The sequence below is a fragment of the Eleutherodactylus coqui genome, chromosome 5, assembly GCF_035609145.1.
Source record: "Eleutherodactylus coqui strain aEleCoq1 chromosome 5, aEleCoq1.hap1, whole genome shotgun sequence".
NCBI lineage: Eukaryota > Metazoa > Chordata > Amphibia > Anura > Eleutherodactylidae > Eleutherodactylus > Eleutherodactylus coqui.
The window spans coordinates 256,696,625-256,722,103 of NC_089841.1; the positions used below are offsets into that span (position 1 = coordinate 256,696,625).

General features: G+C 49.7%; 1 protein-coding gene across 1 annotated transcript in view; it reads left to right on the forward strand.

Moving 5' to 3' along the window:
* Positions 1-16,548: 16,548 nt before the first annotated feature.
* Positions 16,549-25,479, forward strand: part of INSR (insulin receptor) — a 97,201-nt gene continuing 88,270 nt past the window's right edge. Inside the window, exon 1 of the mRNA XM_066604559.1 lies at positions 16,549-17,258. Within this exon, the coding sequence (XP_066460656.1) occupies positions 17,132-17,258 (127 nt within the window). The 5' untranslated portion in view covers positions 16,549-17,131. The remainder of the gene's footprint in view (positions 17,259-25,479) is intronic.

Consider the following 25,479-nt stretch of genomic DNA (forward strand, 5'->3'; position numbering starts at 1 on the left):
TTCGCCGTCTAATGGCCAAATTAGACGCGCTTGCGCAGTCCGGGTCTTCTGCTTTTCTCAATGGGGCTCCGTGTAGCTCCGCCCCGTCACGTGCCGATTCCAGCCAATCAGGAGGCTGGAATCGGCAATGGACCGCACAGAAGCCCTGCGGTCCACCGAGGGAGAAGATGTCGGCGGCCATCTTCACCGGGTAAGTAAGAAGTCACCGGAGCGCGGGGATTCAGGTAAGCGCTGTCCAGTGTTCTTTTTTAACCCCTGCATCGGGGTTGTCTCGTGCCGAACGGGGGGGGGGGGGGTTGAAAAAAAAAAAACCCGTTTCGGTGCGGGACAACCCCTTTAATAATCACGAAGTAAAGTCACTGTGACCCGCAATTCTTCAGGGTACATAAACAATGGAAAACTATTTCACTTTGCAATATTTGTTTCCTAAGTGCTGCTAAATCATAAAATCGAGTTGTAACTAATATGAAAAAACGTAAACTAGCAATTGTTTGTGTGCAGTGCTCACACTAGATATAATACAATCTAATTAACCTTTGTATTTCCCTTCTGACAGAAAGCTGTTTTTGGTTTAATATCCCTGTGTTCAAAGAACTACAACACTTAATTTTCAGTCATAGTGGCCAAATGAGGGCTTGTTTTTTTGTTTATTTAAATGGCACGACTTAATGTACAATATAAATGGCATATTAAAAAACTGTTTAAAAACATTTTTATGCGGTGGAAGGGCAAAAAAAATCCTGAAATGGTACCATTCTTTTTGGGTGTCTGCTTTACAACATTCATTGCGGTCAGACGAGCTATCTTTTTGTTTTTGTGCGCCTATGTGTACACAAAATTTTTTTCGTTTATTATAACCATTGGTTTCCCATTAAGTGTTCACATGTCCGCTTTTTAGAGGCGCAGAATACTCGCACCTGCTAAAGATAAGACATGCGTGCCTATAATGTGCACCGGTAAGGTCCGTGCTGCGTGTAAAGACATCGTGTGATGTTCCGTTAATCTCCGCGGGGAGTCCCCTCATCACTGAACACTGTGACAGCAGTGATGAAAAAATCCCCTTCCACAGCTGTGGCAGAGGACCGCTATGCTATCCTATTGCTTTCAATGGGGCCGGAGCTGCTGCCGCCCCATTGAAAGCAATAGGATGAAGGCAACCCCTGCAGAGATGATTTTCGGGAGTGGGGGTTGAAATATAAGCTCTACCCCGAATATCATCCCTAGCGGTTAAAAAAAAATAAAAATTGAACTCACCTAGAAGCGCTGTTCTCCCTGTCCCCGGCAGTCTCTATCTGCATTCTGATGCCCGGGAATTGAAAAGTCTCTGCCTCCAGAAAGTGCTGCTTCTGATTGGCCTCTTCATTGAATGACAGCTGAGTGCTGCCTGTGATTGGTCACAGCGCTCAGCCATTTCCCGGCCACCAGAATACAGAAGAAGACTGCTGGGGATGGGGAGAAGAGTCGGACAGCGCTTCTAGGTGAGTAAATTTTTTTTTTTACATCTAGGGATGATTTTCGGGGGGAAGGGCCTATATTTCAAGTCCGTCCCCCCCCACCCCCCCGAAAATCATCTCTGCAGTGGTTGCCTTCATCTCAGTGCTCTCAATGGGGCGGCAGCAGCACTGGCCCCATTGAAAGAAATGGGACAGCATTGCGGTCTTCTGCCACAGCTGTGGAAGGGGACAGTGCTGTCACAGTGTACAGTGATGAGGGGACCTTTGTGGAGAAACTGCGTTTCTACAAACCCAGCTGCTTCAGTAGCACGGAGCTTCGGCCATGCGCATTTTGCACATCCGCGGAGCGCATCTATTTTGCCTTTTTTTTAATTACAAAAGAAAGAAAAGTTTAAAAAAGGTTTGCTTTATGGCGCCATATTCTGAGAACGTCTCCAAGTACACCAGAATTGAAACAAAGTTTCAATATAAAATCAGCTTTGTTCCGTGTCCCATACATACAGTGGAAGCAACGTTTTAGCCATAGTATGGCCTTTTCAAGCCCTTGAGAAAGGACTTATTTTCTTAGGGGTCTGCAAGATTAGGTAATACAACTGGCATACATAGCAGGAATTTTTTTTTATACAAGTTACACCCATAACCCGACCCAAACCCAGTGACTCCCCTGTATGCTTCCATAGAGTAATGACTTATCAGAAAGAAGTGGCTTAGAAGCTCGGCAAGGGTCATAAATGACTTAAAGTGAAAGCAAATGCCAAAGGCGTTAAGCCCTCTGTTAAGTTCCCTAAAATATAACTTTTATTAGATATAAATTCACTTGCTAAAGGTCAGAAATCCAGATTCCCAGCCGCCTGAGACAAATTTGGTAAATCCCCTGAATGAGAGTACATATTTGCCCTATTTCCCAGGGACATGAGTGGAAGACTTAGGGCGCCTGCACACAAGCGGAATTCTATGCAGACGGCCATGCTCTATTTCTGTGCAGGGCTGAGTGCCAGCGCTGCTCTCTGCAGACGCTCGGGTCGGGTCCCGCTGCGAGAATTCTCGCAGCTGGATCCGACCCGGCCGTCTGCAGGCGGCCTTAAACTTCCTCCTCAGTATAACTGCTTGAAATATATGATCACAGTCAGGGGCAAAGGTGATACAGACATATGTAGGTGAAAAACTGCCCTAAGCTCCCTATGAACCTAGTGAATGATTCCTATCACGGGGAATCATTAAACAAGCACTCATTGCAAAGGGCAAAACACAGCCAAAGAAACTGAGCTAAAAACACTGCTGTGAGCCTCTCATACAGGTGATTTACATAATGAGGGCTTATTTGTCTCATGCAGCCTGCAATCTGGATTGTTAACCCTAAGGGCTCATGTCCACGGGCAAAATATGATTTAAGATCCGCAGCGGATCTCCCGCATGCGGATCCGCATCCCATAGGGATGCATTGACCACCCGCGGGTAGATAAATACCCGCGGATCGTCAATAAAAGGGATTTTAAAAAAAATGGAGCATGGAAAAATCTGGACCATGCTCCATTTTCGTGCGGGTCTCCCGCGGGGACGGCTCCCGCGGGCTTCTATTGAAGCCTATGGAAGCCGTCCGGATCCGCGGGAGACCTAAAATAGGAATTTAAAGTATTTACCATCCGTAGCGGACCGGGAAGGTCTCCTCTTCCTCACGGCCGCATCTTCCTTGCTTCGGCTCGGCGGATGTGCCCGGCGCATGCGCGCGGCACGTCGACGACGTGCCGCCGGCGTCAGGAATTCATCCGCCGGCCGAAAATGAAGATCCGGCCGTGAGGAACAGCTGACCTTCCCCGCCCGCGCCGGATAGGTAAATGCTATTAAATTGCTATTTTCGGCGCTCATGTCTGCGGGGCAGGAGGGACCCGCTGCAGATTCTCCATTGAGAATCTGCAGCGGATCTGATTTTCCCCGTGGACATGAGGCCTAAGGGTGAATTCACACAAACGTATATCGGCTCGGTTTTCACGCCGAGCCGATATACGTCGTCCTCGTATGCAGGGGGGGAGGATTGAAGAGCCAGAAGCAGGAACTGAGCTCCCGTCCCCTCTCTGCCTCCTCTCCGCCCCTCTGCAATATTTGCAATGGGGAGAGGCGGGGCGGGGGCGGGGATAATTTGCGGACCTTAGCCCCACCCCCATTCCGCCTCCTCTCATTGCAAATAGTGCAGGGCGGAGAGGAGGCAGAGAGGGGGTGGGAGCTCAGTTCCTGCTTCTGGCTCTTCCATCCTCCCCCCTGCAGAGAGAGACAACGTATATCAGCTCGGCGTGAAAACCGAGCCGATATACGTTCGTGTGAATGCACCCTTAACAAGTGAATTTAAATGTATATCTAATATACCAGAACCAACCTCGTAACATAAATACGGCACCAAAACCAACCCCATAACATAAATACAGCACCAGTGTTAAGGTCCATTTACACGGGATGAATATCTGGGCAAACGATGCCCGACACTCATCCCTGTGTTTCCTCGCTCCCGTGCTCCTACGTAGGAGCTAGTAGAGCTGGATGGTCCATTGAGATAACACAGCGGCCTTTCACTACTGAATGGCTGCTGTTTAAACTGAACGATGAGCTCATTGCTGATCTTTTATGCCCGTCTGAGTTCTCTTACTGTATATTGCCAGCCTCTCTTCTGTCGGAGTCTATCCAACGTGTCACCTCATGCAGGACTGGCTTTAGCCAGCACATAATGCCATTGTATAACAGCAGAAAAAGAGTAAGCCCCTTAGGAAAATCAGTACCGTATATACCGGCGTATAAGACGACTTTTGAACTCCGAAAAATCTGCTCTGAAGTCGGGGGTCGTCTTATACGCCGGTAATACAGAAAAAATGAAAGTGTCCAAAAAAAAAAAATCATTACTCACCTCCCCCGGCGTTCTGCGGCGCTGCTGCAGGCTGTCGCTCCCTCCTGGTCCCCGGCAGAGCATTGCTTTCTGGACGCAGGGCTTGAAATCCCCGCCTCCAGAAAGCTAATACTGTGCTTGGCTAACACACGCTGTCAGCCAATCACAGCCATTCAATGACATCATTGAATGACTGTGATTGGCTGAGGGCGCACGTGTGTTAGCCAATCACAGCCATTCAATGATGTCATTGAATGGCTGTGATTGGCTGACGGCCCTGCGTCCAGAAAGCAATGCTCTGCCGGGGACCAGGAGGGAGCGACAGCCTGCAGCAGCGCCGCAGAACGCCGGGGGAGGTGAGTAATGATTTTTTTTTTGCTCCGCTGTATTCCCGGCGTATAAGGTGACAGTTGGGGGGTCGTCTTATACGCCCCGTCGCCTTATACGCCAGAATATACGGTATATAAATTAGATTGGAAAGGGTTAAACATCTTGCCTGTAGAGAGGTGATAGAATGTGTCCCCTTTTACAAGGTTCCCACAGCACGAGCAATTGCAACATGGGAAATTCTCATGTTTCAGTGTTGCTAAGAGGGTTTGGGTCTGTCTCTCAACAGGAGTAAGGGCAGCTTTTATTAACCGATCACGCAAATTAGGTACCCTTTTATACGACATCATAGGACTCTCAGTCAATGCAGGAATATAATCACATTCCCTAGTGAGTAAGGACCAGTGCTGATTAATGATAGACGATATCCTGCACTCAAAGGGGTTTGACCCGCACGCTTGAGAAAGACCTGCGGGTTGAAATGTTGCCTGTCATGTTTTACGGTAGCATGGAGCAATACAGGAATTTTTCATCTTTTAAAGGGGTTGTCCCGCGGCAGCAAGTGGGTCTATACACTTCTGTATGGCCATATTAATGTACTTTGTAATGTACATTGTGCATTAATTATGAGCCATACAGAAGTTATAAGAAGTTTTTCACTTACCTGCTCCGTTGCTAGCGTCCTCGTTTCCATGGAGCCGACTAATTTTCGGCGTCTAATGGCCAAATTAGACGCGCTTGCGCAGTCCGGGTCTTCTTCTTTTCTCAATGGGGCCGCTCGTGCAGGATGCCGGCTCCGTGTAGCTCCGCCCCGTCACGTGCCGATTCCAGCCAATCAGGAGGCTGGAATCGGCAATGGACCGCACAGAAGCCCTGCGGTCCACCGAGGGAGAAGATCCCGGCGGCCATCTTCAGCAGGTAAGTAAAAAGTCACCGGAGCGCGGGGATTCAGGTAAGCGCTGTCCGGTGTTCTTTTTTAACCCCTGCATCGGGGTTGTCTCGCGCCGAACGGGGGGGGGGGGGGGGGGTTGAAAAAAAACAAAAAACGTTTCGGCGCGGGACAACCCCTTTAACTACACCACTGATGCTGCTGTTTCCTTGCTGTTATCTGCAGACCATACAGTGACTACAGGACTAATCAGAGAAATGTTTAAAAAGAAATAAAAATCGTCTAATTCTGCTTACTTATTAATTCATTTTTGTAAGAAAAAAATATATACATAATAGGTATGGCTGTATCTCTAATGAAGCATACAATAAAAACAACAAATTAATCCCACAAACAGAATATTGTAAAAAGAAAAACAATCGCCACATCCGAATGCTAGCGTGAGAAGCCCCACTGAAATCACAGTGTTTAGTGTAGTGTTTCACACTCTGCTCAATATGCTGTAAAAAGCGGGATGTGTGAAAATGGCCTAAAGGTATGTTTACATGTAGTGGAAAGGCTATGGATTTTCTTCACCTGTGACTCATCTTTTTAGATATTATTTTCTAATTTGTTTTCAATAAAATATTGTTTTAATATGGCATTTTTGTGCACAATATTTTTGTGGCCAATTACACTGGATTGACACTTAACCTTATTGTTACCATATTCTACAAATATGTTGGTTTTGTGTGGTATTATTGTATCTTGTCACCACCAGGAAGTAGTGGTGGAGACAAGATTGACAGGGCGGTGACGCCCCCTGTTCCTGATAGGCTGGTGGCTGCCTCCCCTTCCTTGGCCTCACAGGTCCTGCCAGTCACTGAAAATGTTGTCCGGGCGGCCGTCGGTGAAGCTCCTCAGCTCCTCAGCTCCTCATCTGCCTCTTAGCAGCGGCGGCGGTGACAGGTGCTGAAGGTAGAGGAGGCAAGGGAGCAGTACCAGACACCGGGCTCCCATCTACCCTTTACTGACCCCGTTGTTACTCTCCCTGGCGGCTGTAGTCTCCCACCTCCAGTCCCCTTACCGACCGCGCTGTCACTCTCCTCGGCATGTAGGGAGGTGATTGGCCAGCTCGTGAAGCAGTGGGGCTGCTGCCGCTGGCATAAACAGGTGGGGGCTGAGGAGGAGCGCGCAAGGAGGCTTCAGTGAAGGAGAGTAGCTGAGCTTTGCTGCATCGGCGCTTCCCTGTCACAGCAGAAAGAGACACTCAGAAGCCACAATACATAGCTGTGGGTGGCAGGAGATAGAAGGGGGACGGCTACTCCAGGGACACTGATAGCTGTAGTAATTTTTGCCTGGGCTGGAGGGTTCGGGGTTAGTTTTCCTGTAAGGGTGCCTGCACACAAACGGAATTTCTAGCGCGTTATTTTAGGCACATTGTCCGCCCCAGACCGCAGCCAATATACTCCTATGAGGATCCGCAGTTGTCCCCAGACGGACGGATTTCTATCGCGTTTTTTCACGCGCTTGAAAAAATCTGCGACCTGTTCTAATTTGGGTCGGATTCTGCGCGTGAAGCCTCCAATACAAGTGAATGGGTGCGTTTTTTCACGCAGTACATCCGCAGTGCAGCTGCGGATGGAGTCACTGGTTGCTATGACTACAGGAAGTAGGCATGGTAGGAGGCATCCCAACACACAGCACAGAGCTTCACAGGCAAATATCAGCAGCAGCACTGCCCTTCCAGTCACCTCATCCACCAGACAGCAGCCAGCAGCCACCAGCCTGCAGCCACAAGCCACCAGCCTGCAGCCACAAGCCACCAGCCTGCAGCCACCAGCCTGCCACAAGCCACCAGCCTGCAGCCACCAGTCATCAGCCACCAGCCTGCAGCCACAAGCCACCAGGCGTAACGAATAATGATCGACATGGGCAAACTTGTCGCAATGATGCAGGACTTCCCTAGCATATGGGACAGTAACTCCCCAGAGTACCTAGACAAGAATCGAAAGGAACAATCCTGGCTTCAACTCTCCGCTCAGGTTTATGGGGATGCCTGGACGAACGCAATAGAAGCGTAAAAGAAGAACTTGCGTGAGTATTATTCGCTATTGCGTCAAATGTCCCTTTTTTTTTTATTTTAACCCCTTAGTGGCCAAGCAGTTTTACTTTTGTTTTTTTGTGCTTTTTTCCACCCCCACTTTTAACCCCTTAGCAACAGAGCTTTTTTGCTTTTTTCCTTTTTTTCCCCCTACTCCCTAAAAAATCGTAGTTCCTTTATTTATCCATCGACGTCGCTGTATAAGGGCTTGTTTTTTGCGGGACGAGTTGTATTTTGCAATGGCACTATTTATTGTACCATATAATTTACTGAAAAACCTTTTAAAAATTGTAATCGGAGAGGAAAAAAAAGAATTTCCACCATCTTTCGGTGCGTCCTGTTTCTGCAGCGCGCAAAGTGCAACAAAAACGACCTGATATTTTTATTCTATGGGTCAGTACGATTACTACGTTACCAAACTTATATAGGATTTTTTTTGCTGTAGTACTTGTATTTTTTTTCTTAAGATATTTAATTTTTTAAAATTATTTTCTGTGTCCATTTTCTGCATGCAATAACTTTTTTATTTCTTTGACGTTTCTGTTGGTACCATTTTCGCATACAGTTGACTTTTTGATTGCCTTTTATTACATTTTTTCTCGGAAATAGGGTGACCGAAAAAGTGCATTACGGGCGTATATTCTTTATTTTTTTTACCACATTCACCGTGCAGGGTAAATCATACATTACTTTGATAGATCAGACTTTTACAGATGCAGCGATACCAAAACCATCACACTGCAGGACGGACGACTCTCCGCAACGCTGGCAGAAAAGAGCACATGACCAGCTCCATTGCCGGACTTGTGTTCTTTTCTCCAGCTCTGTGGAAAGACGTCCATCCTGCATTGCGGCCGTCTTGTGCAGGAAGACGGGTGCATCAGCTGCCAGGATGCGCCCAAGTTACTAAGGCCTCCCTGTTTTTTTTTGCGGGAACAGTTGTATTTTCCACTGGTGCCACTGAAGCGGCATTTATTGGGTTAATAGCCTTGTTCAGCAGACACCCGCCATGTGTAGAGGGAGATAGGTAGTATTTCTTGCCAATGCAGGATGTAAGAACGCAAAATCTGTAGTAATGAATTCCTCTGGTGAATTTTTTTGCAGTGACTGAAATAAAGTCATGCTGGAGAAGCGCCCGAAAAAAGTTACATGGATCAACCATGCCCACAAAGACATCTGCTCACCGGGTGAAAGCATGTTGCCAGAATAATTTAACGGTGCTCGCACAAGCAAGAGGGACAAAACGGAGTCTGGGTGTTGGTTTTTAAGCTGTTTTCCAAGGAATGGGCAGTTCTTTAGGGGTTGGGTTTACAATAAGGGGCGGCTGCTGGTTTTTCTGCGCGTTTTTTTCTGCAACACATCCGCGTATATCCGCGCGTGATTTTTCACGCATCCGCACCTATCCGCAAGCACATTTAGATACCATACGCGCGTGAAAATCCGCTAGTGGAATCCGGAACGCTCGTGTGCAGGCGGCCTAAGGCTTTCATTATTACTAGAGATGAGCGAACGTACTCGTCAGAGCTTGATGCTCCTCCGAGTATTAGGCCGCCTGCAGACGAGCGGGTCGGATCCGGCGGCGAGAATTCTCGCCGTGGGACCCAACCCGAGCACCTGCAGAGACGAGCGCGTACTCACCCGCGCCCGGCGGCCCCGACTCTTTCATGTGCCGGCTGCTGGGCAGCCGGCGCATGCGCAGACCGGAGCCGGCGGCCGGTTGAGTGACGTTTCTGTGCGAGGCTCTGCGAGCCCCGCACAAAAATAGGACATGCCACGGTTTGTTTGCCACGCGAGATTGCGCGCGGCCAAACCGCGGCCATCTGCATAGGAGTGCGTATTGTAATGCACTCCTATGCAGGCTTTCAGTGGCGGAAATCCCGCGGGATTTCCGCCCGTGTGCAGGCGGCCTTAGGGTGTTCGAGATGCTCGTTACTCAAGGCGAGCACCACGCGATGTTCGAGTCAATTCCATTTCCTTCCCTGCATGTTTTGCGCCATTTTCTGGCTAATAGACATGCAGGGAAGGCATTACAACTTCCTCCTGTGACGTTCCAGCCCTATCTCACCCCCCTGCAGTGAGTGGCTGGTGAGATCAAGTGACTGCGGAGTATTTAAAGCGGTCCCGCCCGCGGCTCGCCTTAGACACACGCTTGCAGAGATTAGGGAGAGTGCTGTTCCTGCTATAGGGAGAGTGTTAGGCTACTGTTTGCGTCTTTAAGAACCCGAACTTGGGGCCACATCTGACCGTGTGCATTACTGTTGTGGTTGCTGGGAGCAGTTTTGCACAAATTTTTTTTTCCATCTTGGGCTGTGCAGACTATTGTGTTCTCAGTCTGCAGTCAATTATACAGAGTATGGATATCCCGCCGCGGGATTTCCGCCGCTGAAAGTTTGCATAGGAGTGCATTAAAATACGCACTCCTATGCAGACGGCCGCGGTTTGGCCGCGCGAAATATCGCGCGGCAAACAAACCGCGGCATGTCCTAATTTTCTGCGGGGCACGCACTCACCCGGCCGCCGGCTCCGGTCTGCGCATGCGCCGGCTGCACGGCAGCCGGCACATGAAAGAGCCGGGGCCGCCAGGCGCGGGTGAGTACGCGCTCATCCCTGCAGGCGCTCGGGTCGGATCGCGCGGCGAGAATTCTCGCTGCCGGATCCGACCCGCTCGTCTGCAGGCGGCCTATAGGGGCAGTACTGGTGAGGCAGGGACAGTGGTAGTGTAGAATCCTGTCAACAAGTACCCCAAAAAAGCTCCTTCTTAGGGCTACCTGTGACCGTGTGCATTTTACTGCGTGGCTGCTGGGAGTTGTAGTGGCTCACTACTAGCCAGCTAGGCCTTTTTACAGCCTAGCATATAATTTTTTTCGGCCTGCAGTGTGCGTTACATAAACGCTGTGATCCTCCAAGTGCAGGCCAATAATTGCATAATTTTTTACACCGCTCTGTGCGTCCCGTCAACTTCACGCACAGCGTACGGCCACAGCCGCTGATAGAGGGAAAGACATATACACGCTATCTAGGCTGTTAGCTCTTTCAAAAAAATCTAAAAAACCTCCTTCTTAGGGCTACCTGTGACTGTGTGCATTTTACTGCGTGGCCGCTGGGAGTTGTAGTGGCTCACTATTAGCCAGCTAGGCCTTTTTGCAGCCTAGCGTATAATTTTTTTCGGCCTGCAGTGTGCGTTACATAACCGCTGTCAGCCTCCAATTGCACGCCACTAATTGCATAATTATTCAGACCGCTCTGTGTCTGCTCTATTCGTAATACACCATGCTGAGGGGTAGGCCTAGAGGACGTGGCCGTGGATGCGGGCGAGGACGCGGAGGTCCAAGTGAGGGTGTGGGCACAGGCCGAGTTCCTGCTCCAGGTGAATTGCAGCCGGCTGATGCGGGATTAGGAAGGAGGCAAGTTTCTGGGGTCCCCAGCTTCATATCACAATTTTTGGGTCCATGTGACACTTTAAAAAAAACCACGAATGTCTAGGGCATGGAGTGTGGGCCGCAGCCAACATGTATTTCCTCTCACGTTACCTCAGCTATCTGGGGCACTGCAATGGGATTTCTTTATGTACCATCTGTGGGTTCCTGCTAGCCACCCATGCTGTGGGTGCACACAGACTTCCCATTGAGGTGTTTTACCTGTCTGTCCCCAAAACACTGACAGACTTGGGTAGGGTGCAGAGTGCAGATGGTTTACCCCTTGCGTTGTCGATGAGGTATCCGACACCCAAACAGAATGAGTAGTGTGTGGACACATAGATTCCCCATTGGACGTGGGGTCGTGTGGGGGGTTGGGCAGCATGTAACCCAGGAGAAGAGGCAGCGGTGTGTCCCGCAGGCAGTGATTGTGCTTGGTTGGAGGTGGTGTGGTGCTTAGCTAAGGTGTGCCTTGCTAATGAGGGTTTGTCCGAAGTAAAAATTGTTGGGGGGGGGGCACTCTTGCCGCTATTGTGGCTTAATAGTGAGACCTGGGAACCTGATATGCAGCCCTGCATGTTTCCCCTGGCCTGCCCTATCCGTTTCTGTGTCATTTCCATCACTTTCGTAGGTTTTGCAGATTTGCACAAATGAAAACCTTAGCGAGCATCGGTCATATACAAAAATGCTCGAGTCGCCCATTGACTTCAATGGGGTTCGTTACTCGAATCGAACACTCGAGCATCGCGGAAAGCTCGACTCGAGCAACGAGCACTCGAGCATTTTGGTGCTCGCTCATCTCTAATTATTACCTCTAAATGCTTCCATGTTACTGTTGTAGGAGGAGAGGACCTCCCCAGTACTGCAGAATATTACACCTGTAGGAAGAGAGGACCCCCAGTACTGCAGAGTATTACACCTGTAGGAGGAGAGGACACCCAGTACTGCAGAGTATTAAAGCTGTAACATGGAAGCATTTACAGAGAATCATGTAAGCCTATCAGAAAAACTAAACCCTAACCCGCCAGGCCAGGCAAAAATCACTACAGATGCTGCAAGGACCTTCAGGAATTCAGCCAATCGGGAGCTAGGGTTGTGACTGGGGCGTTCCTCCATGCAAGTCCTGTCAAACCCCTAGCTTCCTGGTGGTAACAAGATACAATAATGCCATTTTGTGCCCTGTTATATTTTCTATGGGTCTTAATATTTTTTAAAAGTTCTATTTAAAAATAGTCAGACATGCGCAGTACAGACTTTTTTTTTTAACTCCTGCTTTTCCACGACCTTTCCAAGATGTCAATTGAAGTCAATGATAGCTATCTGCACAGAATCCATGTAAAAATGGAGCATGCTGCAATTTTTTCCTCTGCTTGCGGAAACCACAATTGCTTTCTGCAAGTGTGCAGGGAGAATCGATTTCCTATAGCATGCTATGGGCGGTATTTGCTGCGGATCCGCAGTGCGGACGCCCACCGCCGATTCCACAGCAAAAATTTTTGCTGGAATTTGCAGAATAATTTGACTCTGGATTTAAAATTTGCACTGCATGTTAATTCAACACAGATTTTTTTTTCTCCTGCGCTGCATTGATTTGTTAAAATCTCAGCCACGTGGCTCGTACTGTAAATGGTGCAGATTTTCTGTGCAGAAGCTTCTTCACAGCGGAACTGACCTTGGAAAATTCACAGCATTTTACAGGGACAGCGGTCTAGATGAGATATCAATAAAGGCGCCTTCACATTGCAAAGGAAATCAGGCGATCTTCGGGCGAGTGGGAATGCATAATTATGAAACCAATAAATTTCAATGGTTTCATTCTCATTTGCGCTGTTTTTACTCCTGCGATGCTGTGCTGTGTGAAAACAAAATTGCAGCATGTTCATTCTTTTTGTGCTACGCCCATTGTTTCCAAAGGGGCCGTCCCTATTTATAGCAATGGGAGGACGTCGCAATCCCCTGCTGCAGCTCTCACAGCTGCAGCAGGGAATTCCTTCAGTTAAATCCAGGGGTTTCACCTTGTTCACAATGTGGCAGGGGGCAGCAGCGCCGGCCCCATTGCAAACAAAGAAAGAACATCGCGATGACAGCAGCGGCAGGGAATTCTTTCATTCCTGCGAGGAGTCCCGTCATCACTAAACACTGTGACAGCAGCGGCAGGGAATTCCTTCATCCCCGCGGTGGTCCCCTCATCACTGAACACTGTGACAGCAGCGAAAGATGATTGCGATGTTCTCCATTGCTTTCAATGCGGACCGCGCTGCCGCATTGAACGGAATGGGGTGAGGGGATTCCCTGGAGTGATGGGAGACTGTTTTCACATGAAAACGCCTTGCATCCAGGGGTTTCCCATGGATTGTAAGGGCGATACTGAGGTGTGAATCACGGCCCGATTTCGCTCTCGACAATGGGCAGGAGCCCTAACCCTTATCCCCTTAACTGGGGAAGAAGTCCAGAGCGTAAACTGACCTGCAGTGATGTACACTGCGTCAATTTAAGCTACTAATTTCCAGACAAATCGCGGCTGTGTGCATAGCATTGCGTTTTGTAATGCAATCCTATGCAGGCGGGCACAGGCAGAAATTCTGCGGGAAATCCCCCTGCGGAATTTCCGCCCGTGTGCAGGGGGCCATATATGAGGTGATTAAATCTGAACCAAAATCAGTATGTTACATGTAGATTTTGCTGTGTATTTGCACCAAAATCCACTGGAGAACATGCAGTATAAATGGAATCCCTATTCACGTGGTGTAATTTTGCCACTCAGGTTTTTGCCCCTGATCAGGATGCGGATTCAAACGTGTAAATGGGCAAAATCTGTGTGTGGAATTTTTGACGCATTTATGCTCAGAGCCACGTGAAGTTGTGACATGTTACTTCTTCATGCGGATCCTCAAGGAAACACGTGGGAAGTTCTGCATGCAGATTATGCCCACTGACAGGTCTAAATCCGTGTCTGGATCTGTGACGAAACCTGCAGCAGGATAGCCTTGGATTTCAGTTTTACAGGCGGATTGCACACGGAAAATTAATAAATACTCTTAAAGCGTCAGATTCATGTTGGAAGACTTTGACTGTGTGAATGAGGCCTACGGCATGTCCACATGGTGTAGCCATCTAGCGGATTCTGCATGAATTTTGCACGTTTTCTACGTTCCACCGACTGAAAGGAGAGTCTGAGTTGTACTTCATCTGCTGTGGATTTGAAATGACGCGTCACTTATTGACACAGAAACTGCATTTGGGAGCCCCATTACCTGTCCAGCTCCAGTACAGATCTCCCCTGTGCCGGCCGGATCTTCTTTCTTCAGCACGGCGGATACGTCCGGACGCCCAGACGATGTGCCAGATGCATGCGCAGTGCTTCTTTTTAAAAACCTCCTGCTTTCCCACGGATCCGCGGCACGTCTACAGTGACAGCTGTGGCTGCGCAGCGGATCGGTCGGCTTCCATTGACTTCAATGGAAGCCATCACGCGGGATCCGCAGAAAAATGGAGGATGCTGTGGTTTCTTCCCACGCGTGCGATACGCACGGCAGGAGAGGAAAATAACATCCGCATGCTTAAAATTGTTTGGCAGATTAGCGGATCCCAATGGCAGCTTGATTTGCGGATCTCCCGCACGGGTTCCACAAATCAAATCCGCCTGTGGACATTGGGCCTTAGGCAAGCTTTTTTTCCTGCACATGAGCAGAAATCAATTACGATTTTCCGCTCACGGAGAAAAAGTCATAGCTTTGAGCGGATTCCGTTATACTGGCAGTATACACTATACGCCAATGCTGCTCTATACTCCACATGTAATAGACAGAAGCAGAACCCTTGTAAAATGGACAGTAGAAACCTTTTCACTAACGACAGCGAACGCTTCTCTTAGGCTGGGTTCACACGGGGCGGATTTGCCGTGGAAATTCCGCCTGCGGCCACTAATCTCGGGATTGGCCAGTCATGTGGACGAGATTTCTCAGAAATCTCGTCCACGCGGAATGGCCAATCCGCTGCGGTAAGTCAGGCTGGAACCGCGGCTGGGGCGGCCGCAGCCGCGGTTTCAGAATATGCAGCATGTGTATTTTTTTTTTTTTATTTCTGCCGCAGCCGCGCTCTCCTCTATGGGAGCGCCGGCCGCAGCGGAAAAACGAGCAGCCGGGCCGCTTCAAAGCCGCCACGGTTCACCCGGCGGAAATCTTGCGGTTTTTGCTGCGGCCAAACTGCGTGATTTCCGGTGGGAATACGCCCCGTGTGAACCTAGCCTTACAACGCTGTTTTTGGCACCAGCTCCATTCCCTCCAGAAAGAATCCCACAGCGTAGTGAAGACTGCCGTGGGGACAATCCTTCAGGCTACATTCACACGAGGGCGAATTTCGAGCGAGTTTTGTGTTGCAAGACGTACAAAAGTCACGCAAATATGAAATCTATTCTTTTGAATGGAGTCCTGAACAGGAGCGATGCTGTGAGGTAACACAATGGCTGCCTGGCCTATATTGTGGCGTCCCCTCGGGATGCATCGCCCCTTGTTTTCAATGGGACCTTAATAGACATCACATGGCGCTCACATACCGCCCGATGCGCACGTCAGCGTGTTGTGAAGCGATTGCAATTTCGCCGATGTGAGGCATTTTTACGTGAAAAAACGCCTCGCCTCTGCGGGTAAATGGCACATCGACAAGCGCGATATCCGTCCGGGTTTTGTGCATCGCGAGCCGCGAATATAAACTCTATTCTTTTGCAGTCCTGCACAGGAGCGATGCCTGGCCTATATTTTGGCGTCCCCTCGGGATGCATCGCCCCTTGTTTTCAATATGAACTCTTTTGAATGGGTTCCTACACAGGAGCGATGCTGTGAGGTAACACAATCGCTGCCTGGCCTATATTTTCGCCTCCCCTCGGGAACACCTCATCCATTGTTTTAAATGGGACCTTAACCCTTTCCAATCCAATTTGTATCCTGGTTTTCCTAGGGGGCTTACTCTTTTTCTGCTGTTATACAACAGCGCTATCTGCTGGCTAAAGCCAGTACTGCATGCGGTGACACGTTGGATAGGCTCTGACAGCAGAGAGGCCGGCAATATACAGTAAGAGAACCCCGACGGACGTCTTCCAACATCGGAGCTGTGCAGCCTTAAATCATAATGTCTTCAGAGGTCAGACAGTGGATTGGAAAGGGTTAATAGACATCGCATGGTGCTCATATGAAATCTATGGCAAACCCTTGGTAATCCTCTGACACGCCGGCGGATCACAGTTTCCCGTATACGATGTGAGGCGTTTGTGAGGTGTTTCTCGCCCCAAGTTACACCTTTTATTTCCCAGCTAGGTGTGGAGGGAGAACAGCGCCATACTCGCTGGACTGTGGTAATGTAGACGGGGATGCTGGATTAGCAGCGCCTGCTGTGTGTTTTACCTCACAGCCCTCTCCTCCCACTGACGCCATTCCAGGGATCCAGCCCGGGTCTTGCAGCGGCCTCCCCTTCTCTTCCAGCTGACTGGCAGCTCTTGTTTACTGGTTGGATGCTGGTCGGGGGGGGGCGACAGACTTTACAACAACTACATGGCGACGCCGCTGCACTACTTCCTCCGCCGCCGCGTCTTTCTCTCATGCTTTGCCCTCTTCTCCAGGAGGTCGTGAAGCCGCCGGGCCCCTCGTCCGTCTCCTCGTGCCGCGCATTGTTTTTTTCAGACTTCTGCTGATTCTCGGCAGCTGCAGGAATACAGAAATAGCTGCTTTGTGTTTTCTGCTGCAGGAACTTATTTTTCTGCCATTTTCGGGATTTCTATGTATTATTAATTTATTTTTGTGCGCGCTGAGCGGTGTGAGAGGAGCTGCACATCCGGGGCCCCAGCGCTCTGAGCGGTGTGAGAGGAGCTGCACATCCGGGGCCCCAGCGCTCTGAGCGGTGTGAGAGGAGCTGCACATCCGGGGCCCCAGCGCTCTGAGCGGTGTGAGAGGAGCTGCACATCCGGGGCCCCAGCGCTCTGCTCGCCATGGGAGCCCGAAGAGCCGCCGCCTTATAAAGCAGGGCGCCCGGCGGGTTTACAAGTGATCGCTGGAAACCAACAAGAAGTGTCTGCGGGAGCCCGTCAGCGTGCTGGGCATGGGCCAGGATGTCATGGGGGGTGTGGGGCACCCCAAGAATAACCCCGCGCGCAGGCCGGGCTGGTCCGCTCTGCTGGCAGCAGTCACAGTCCTCCTGATGATGTGCGGCCAAAGCCACGGAAAAAGTGAGTAAGGACGGCGTGAGGTCATGTGTGACGGCGGGGGGGCTCCACGGTGCAGGCGGCGTCACGGCCGAACTACACGGCTACGGTGCGCTTCTCTCGCTCGAGGCCTAGCGGACTGCAGTCTCGCGTACAGGACGCGCCGCGGTATCGGCAGGGGGAGGCGGCGCGGGCTGTACGCGAGGGGGCGGCGAATGCGCAGAGCAGTAGGCCGCACGGCTGCTGGTTTTGGTCGAGATGGTAAACAGCTGGGGAGGGCCCGCCTGCAGGGGGCGCCGCCTCTTCTAGCACGGTTGTGACACCCTGCGTTATCGTTAGGTGGCAGTATGACTGGGATGTCACCTGGACGTCCAGCGGGGATATGTCCGGGGAAGGTGCCGTCCTCACCGACACACTGGGGGCCTCCTGCGGGGTCGTGTCCGGGGAAGGCGCCGTCCTCAACGACACACTGGGGGCCTCCTGCGGGGTCGTGTCCGGGGAAGGCGCCGTCCTCACCAACACACTGGGGGCCTCCTGCGGGGTCGTGTCCGGGGAAGGTGCCGTCCTCACCGACACACTGGGGGCCTCCTGCAGGGTCGTGTCCGGGGAAGGTGCCGTCCTCACCGACACACTGGGGGCCTCCTGCGGGGTCGTGTCCGGGGAAGGCGCCGTCCTCACCGACACACTGGGGGCCTCCTGCGGGGTCGTGTCCGGGGAAGGTGCCGTCCTCAACGACACACTGGGGGCCTCCTGCGGGGTCGTGTCTGGGGAAGGCGCCGTCCTCACCGACACACTGGGGGCCTCCTGCGGGGTCGTGTCCGGGGAAGGTGCCGTCCTCAACGACACACTGGGGGCCTCCTGCGGGGTCGTGTCCGGGGAAGGTGCCGTCCTCAACGACACACTGGGGGCCTCCTGCGGGGTCGTGTCCGGGGAAGGTGCCGTCCTCAACGACACACTGGGGGCCTCCTGCGGGGTCGTGTCCGGGGAAGGCGCCGTTCCTCAACGACACACTGGGGGCCTCCTGCGGGGTCGTGTCTGGGGAAGGCGCCGTCCTCAACGACACACTGGGGGCCTCCTGCGGGGTCGTGTCCGGGGAAGGCGCCGTCCTCAACGACTCACTGGGGGCCTCCTGCGGGGTCGTGTCCGGGGAAGGTGCCGTCCTCAACGACTCACTGGGGGCCTCCTGCGGGGTCGTGTCCGGGGAAGGCGCCGTTCCTCAACGACACACTGGGGGCCTCCTGCGGGGTCGTGTCTGGGGAAGGCGCCGTCCTCAACGACACACTGGGGGCCTCCTGCGGGGTCCTGTCCGGGGAAGGCGCCGTCCTCAACGACACACTGGGGGCCTCCTGCGGGGTCGTGTCCGGGGAAGGCGCCGTCCTCAACGACACACTGGGGGCCTCCTGCGGGGTCGTGTCCGGGGAAGGCGCCGTTCCTCAACGACACACTGGGGGCCTCCTGCGGGGTCGTGTCCGGGGAAGGCGCCGTTCCTCAACGACACACTGGGGGCCTCCTGCGGGGTCGTGTCTGGGGAAGGCGCCGTCGCACGGGGGAACCTCGCCTGGGGGTCGTGTCCGGGGAAGGCGCCGTCGCACGGGGGAACCTCGCCTGGGGGTCGTGTCCGGGGAAGGCGCCGTCGCACGGGGGGAACCTCGCCTGGGGGGGGGGGGAGGGAGAGAAACAGATCTGTTTTTTTGTTTTTTTTTTTCTCCCTCCACTTTATTTCACTTCCAAAAACTGAGCTTGGGGAGACAAAAGTCCTGGACCGGGCCCTAACGCAGGTGTGAGGGCAGCCTAATACTGGCCCTTAGGCCGCTCTCGCACACACTGCTCTTTAGCACGATTAGCTCGGCGCCCCAAGCGCCACGGTACAACTCTTCTATTAACCAGGTTTAAATGGCTTTTTAGCGTAATAATAAAAAAAACCACACATTTGGAACTTAACAGAATAGTGATGTGTGCATTATTTTGCGCACCCCCATTTTAATGGAAATCAGTGCCAGCCGCTAGGTCTATCCGCAGTACAGATGAAGAAGAAATAAGACAGGTACATGAGGACGCCGGCCGGGCACACAGCCGGATTCCTCTACGAGCTCCCGCATGTAGAACCCGACTCGTTTGTGTGTCACTGGCCTTACTTTTATGTAAATCGGTGTTTACCCCGGACGTAAATGGGCTTTATCTGACGGTACTTTCAGTGTGGCTTACCATTAGCCTGGTACCTCCACATATTGGGGGAGTGGAGAACACCCTGGCCCATGTTCCTTCTGGTGATGCTTCTTGAGAGGGGTCTGTATACCCCACCCGTTCTCCAACAACCTTTCAGACACTCGGGGCTCCCGCACACAGGTGTACACCATTTTGGTCTGTGACTTTGTGTTTTTGGTGCATATACTTTTATGTCCGTGTTGCATTCATGTGTTCATCCGTTTTTATACGTACGCTAAATGAATGAAACAGAAGGCCCAAGTGATGATTGTTTTATCACGACCCACAGAAAGTGGGGTGTGCAAAAAGACTGCAGTGAAAATAAATGGTAATGCACATTCGCTCCATCTTTAAAAAAAAAATTTAAAAAAATTAAAAAAATTTAAAAAGTATTTTTAAGCAGCCAATGGACTTTAATGGATGATTTTTGGTTCATGAATATGGACCAAAGTAGGACATGCTGTAATTATTATTTTTTCCTTTCACATAACATCAGTCCACATGAAGAAAATAATTCACGACTGAATACTCTAAGGCCGAATGTCCACGGGCGGGACGGAATATCGTGAGCGATATTCCGCCGCAGTGGAGCACTAATGTCAACGCGATTTTCCGTGATGAACCTATCTAATGTTAGGTTCATTTTAATGATGGGTTCATCACAGAGAACCGCGGCACGCAGTTGGATATGTTCTAAATGCCTTCCGTCGGCTAAAGGGCTTCATGCGCTCTTCCGTGTTCTGGATCTGTGCTGCTAGAGGCTCTGTATACACAGGTACACCGCTGGTTTTCTTATACGTCCCCTCCTATTATGTAGGGGTCACCTATAGAAGCATGGCTTCTATAGGAGAATGAGGTGCCAGCTAATATAGGAGTCTGCTATGTGCATGAACTGTTAGGCTGGGTCCACACGGGGCGCAACGTCTGCCCGCGACTCCTAATCCCAGGATTAGCTAGCAAGGTGGATGAGATTTTGCAAAAATCCTATCCACATGCTGCGGCCAAGCCGCGCGGAAACTGACATGCGGTGCGGAAAACAAAGATGCAGCATGTCAATTCTTTTTTCATTTCCGCAGTGGCCTCTCCTCTCTATGGGGATAGATGGCTGCAGCGGAATGCTGATGACGAAACGCCTCCAAAACCCCGTGGTTAAAGGCCGCGGGTTTTGAAGCTGCGCTTTCCCAGCGGAATTCTCGCGGTTTTTTCTCGGTGCGGCCATTCCGCTGTGACCCCAGCCTTACTGATTGGACAATCACTGCTAACATAGTTGCATATAAACTACAGCCAAAAAGGGGGGCTCACTTATGGGAATTGCAGCATTTTTTTTTTTTGCAATTCAATCAGTTTGGGTTATTGTATGCCACCCTAAAGCACACCACAAACCTCTCATTCTAGTGATTGGTGGGGTCTCCATCAAAAGTGCCTAATAAGGCTGTATTCACAGGGCTAATATAATTACGCCAGATTTGTGCTTTGCGAGATTCATGGAAGTAGAACCCATTATTTGCAGGCGGTGTATTTACATGGTGGTCCAATCTTTGGGCGATCTTTCTACAGAAGAAAAAAAAATCCTATTGCCTTAGCATGCATTATGTGACTTTTATGTAATTTTTTAAAATTTTCCCTATTGAAACAACATACGATTTTTCATGCATTGCATTTGTATAGAAAATGGGAAGTTTGCAAGCATGATGTATGTCTGAGTTTCTCAGATTGATATGATGCTCACCCTTATGATAACACCCTCAGGCTAACTTCAGACGGGCGAGTGCGATATCGGACTGTGAATCAGAGCCCAATATCACACTCGACAACATGCGGTTCCCCACATGCCCCCTTTCCACACCACGGATGCGAGGCGTGTTTATATCAAAACCACCTTGAATCACTTTCTGTCTCACTTATGTGTATGACCTAAAGATTGGGGTTGTTGATATTCATGCAAGATTCTCGGGATTGTGAAACCAACCCCAGGGCGTATTTTCTTCTGGTTTATAAGTGCCCTATAGATCATATCCATATTCCTCTCGCATGTATAAATGTGCCCTATTGCCGGATTCTCAAAAGCGTATGCGTATTTGCTTAGTGTTTTTACGCATTAGGAGTTGTGTATTTGTGCGTGTAACTGCTTTTTACTGTAGTTTTTGCATGCGTCATTATTTTTGCGGAATGAAACTAAATGCTCACTTGTGAACGAAACCTGTGAAATCAGTGGATTCTATTGGCTGCATATTGTGCGCACAAATCCCATAATAAAGCTTTCTGAGATGCAGATATGTGTCGAACAGGCTCACTACTTATCAGAATAAGGCTGCTCTCTCACAAGCGTATTATCAGTGTCACCAATAGCCCATTGACTTCTATTGGGCCACTCGCACCTATTTTATTATTTTTTTAATTTCGTGCGCATATTACTTCGCACCATCTTTGCGAGCATTATGTTTTGTGATGGCACATTGTGCGCTCCACCCTGGGTCACACTATCTTCTGAGCCCGGCCTAGAGGCTTGGTATGGGATCTAAGACTTCCGCTGATTGTTAGAACAAGAGGGTACGGCGCGGCTTCTGCTCCCTAAGACAGACCTGCAGCTCACAGTGATAAAGTTGTAGGATTCCTCCAATAACATTTATAGCCAAACACATAATTGTTGTAATTAGCTAAAAGCCTGAGATTCGTCCAGCCTTTAAATAAATGTGAGCCTTTATCAATGTTAAAGGGGTTGTTCCTCTATTGCCACTTCTCATCTATCCATAGGATATGTGATAAATGTCTGATCGCTGGTCGTCTCACTGATCACTAGAACAAGGGTCCCGAGACCCCTGCTGCAGTGAGAAGACTGCTGGTATGCAATGACGAGGAATAGGGGCTCGGAGCCGTATTTGTAGGGGTCCCAGCAGTGGGGACCTCGCAGATCACACATTTATCACCTAGTCTGTGGATAGGTGATAAATGTTGATCGTGGGAATATCCCTTTTAAACTGTGATGCCAGTATCGGCATCTTCATGTATCGCCAGCTTAAAAATGGACAGTATTTGTATTCATCCACTCCAAGCAGTGGCAACAACAATAATAGCAAATATCTGTGGAGATGATTTCCCAACATGTTGATAAATTATTTCAACACATTGACATATGAGAGCAATGTTATTGAGGCAATCGTCTCCTTCAATGCCTTAAAATGTGTTGTAGCTGGGGGGAATGGCCGGAAGTGCTCAAAGCAAGACATGTCTACAGGCATTTTTTGCCATGGGTGGAATCAAGACTCCTTCACCGGCTTTCTAAACATTTAAGGCTAACAATGCTGAGCTTCCTCACTGAAGGAACCCCTTATGGACCAAGCACGGTGAATACATGGTGCTTGGTCCTGGGCTTTAATCCCCGCTGATAGCAAAAATGCGGCACGGGATTAAAGCCTCTGCTCCTGCAATCAACTAGAGGACCCTGAAGAAAAGGTAGAAGTGAAAAGTGGAATTATTACTTCCACTATGTGACCTGGCAATCACGTGACCGCCAGGTGCCCCATTAGGCCACTCTCACACAGGCATTTGTAAAAGTGGCATTTTACAGTGTTTTGGAACTACGTTTTTGACAGTGTTTTTAACGCACCCAATCATCACAGTGGGTGAGTGGGTGCGTCCAAAAATGTGCTGGATGCACAAAAACAGAACATACAGTATTCGTTTTAGCGCACTTTAGAAACTTTTCCTTAAACCGCTTGTCTGAGAAGTTCCATTGAAATGTATGTAGGCTCAGTGCAGCGTTTCAAGTGCTCTCTAAACGCTGTAAAAACAAAAACCAGTAGCCTTAAGGCCCATTTAGACACTATTATCGCTCAAAATTCGCTCAAAAGCTGTCTTGAGCGATAATCAATGTGTGTAACTGACATCGTGCAGTTTTCGTTAAGCTGTCGCTCATCGTTGTCTTTCAGCATGCTTAAAAGACAACAAAGAGTCTTATCAGGGATTCACAGCGGGATACAGCTGATACTATTGTTTCAGCTGTAACTCGCTCCCTGATGACAGGTTGAGTATGAGGAATAGAGCGGTCCAGCTGTGTTCTCCATACCTGGCACGGAGCGCTCGGCTGTATAATAGTCGGGTGCTGGATGCAGAAGATAAGCGGGGACACCCCACTTGTCTTCTGCATCCTCCGCTCGGAGCGCAAGGTGATCGCTCAATGTTTGAGCGATCATCTTGCGCTGTAAATGACACAACAATTATCGCTCAAAAGTCGCTCAAAAGACATCTTTTGGGCAATAATCGTTGTCTAAATGGGCCTTTAGACTATTTTCAAAAGTGATGCTGTGCCACGCCCATTGAAGACAATGGGTGAGGTGTTGCAAAGCTAGGACCGCAATGCAGGTAAAAAAAATCTGCATGACCCCGTTCAGAAGAATAGGGTTCATGTTCATAAGGTCGCTTTCACAGGGGCGACAGCAATGCGATATCGCTGCGCCTTATTACGGCAAGATCCCGATTTTGTGTTGCTACAAAGTAGCTTGACTTTGTAGCACCTTTTGCTGTTTTTTTTTTTTTTTTGGGGGGGGGGGAGACGAACAGACGGACCCTTGAAATATAAGCCCTAGCTGCATAAAAACAATTGTCACCTAACAGCCGCTGTCCGCTCCGCTGCAGGTTTTCTCTGCAGGTCCTTGGCACGCTTGCTTAAAGTTTTTTCCTCAGTGCTTCCAGGTTTGGAGTTTCAAATTCAATATGATGGCTGTTGGTTTCTTCGAGCGCTGGCTCTGATTGACTGAGCCACGGCGCTCACGAACCGATCACAGCCAGCGCTTCCTGGAGGTGGGGATTTTGAACCCCTGACAAGGAAGCGCTGAGGAAGAACTTTAAGCAAGTGTGTTGGAGCTGGAGCGAAGGTGTGCGGCGAAGTGAACAGGGGCTGTTAGGTGATGTACTTTTTTTTTTTTGCTTTGCTTTTTATGCAGCTAAGGCTTATTTTAGGGCTTTTACAGTACAATTTCCTACGGTAAAAGTTGCAACGCACGAAGACCACGTTTTCGTTCGATGCAACAGAAAGGAAGGTTCAATAGGGAAGCATGGGTTACAAAAAATAGCACATCGTGGCAATATTCAGCAACCCCTGTTTTCTGTCACAATGTAGCAGCCTACAAATCATCGCTAATGGGAAGGAACGCATTGGAAAGCATGGGCTTCACATACATGTGATTTGTAGCGCTGTTGCATTGTGAGAAAATCATGCGCTTTTTGTCACCTGTGTACAACCTGCCTATATCTCACAACACATAAATCGCGTGCAATTTTTCTCTGCCGCGTGAAAGCGGCCAAAGGATCCCGCAGCTGTACTCTTAACCCTTTCCAATCCAATTTGCATCCTGGTTTTCCAAGGGGGCTTACTCTTTTTCTGCCCTTATACAATGGCGCTATCTGCTGGCTAAAGCCAGTACTGCATGAGGTGACATGTTGGATAGGCTCCGACAGCAGAGAGGCTGGCAATATACAGTACGAGAACCCCGACGGACGTCTACCAACATCGGAGCTGTACAGCCTTAAATCATAATGTCTTCAGAGGTCAGACAATGGATTGGAAAGGGTTAACGGACCCTGATCAGCTCTGTTAGTCACTATTGTTACTGCAGGGGGATTTTTTGCCCCTGTAACTGCAGCTCCTATGGATGCCCCAGCTGCCATGGGGACATAGATGAAAATAACTGTAAAAAAAAAAAAAGCCACTGCTGACGCAAATCAAAACCATTTCCGTATGTGCCCTGTAATCCAAAACTATACATATTGTATATCAAAACGTCTAAAACACAATAATGAGCCCATTCCTATACTTTATTTTAGTGTAAATACACTAATAAAAAAATCAACTATAAATGTAAAAAAATTTCTTTTTACACCCAATAAAGCAAAAAAAAAAAACAAGTCAGTTAAAAATATATAAAAGCATAGCCCTATATGTCATGGGGGAAAAAACGCAGCAAAAATAATTTTGGTCGTTGAAGGAAAAAATAGGGCCACCACACTGGTAAAATCCCTAAAAAGTGTCTGGTTCTTTAGG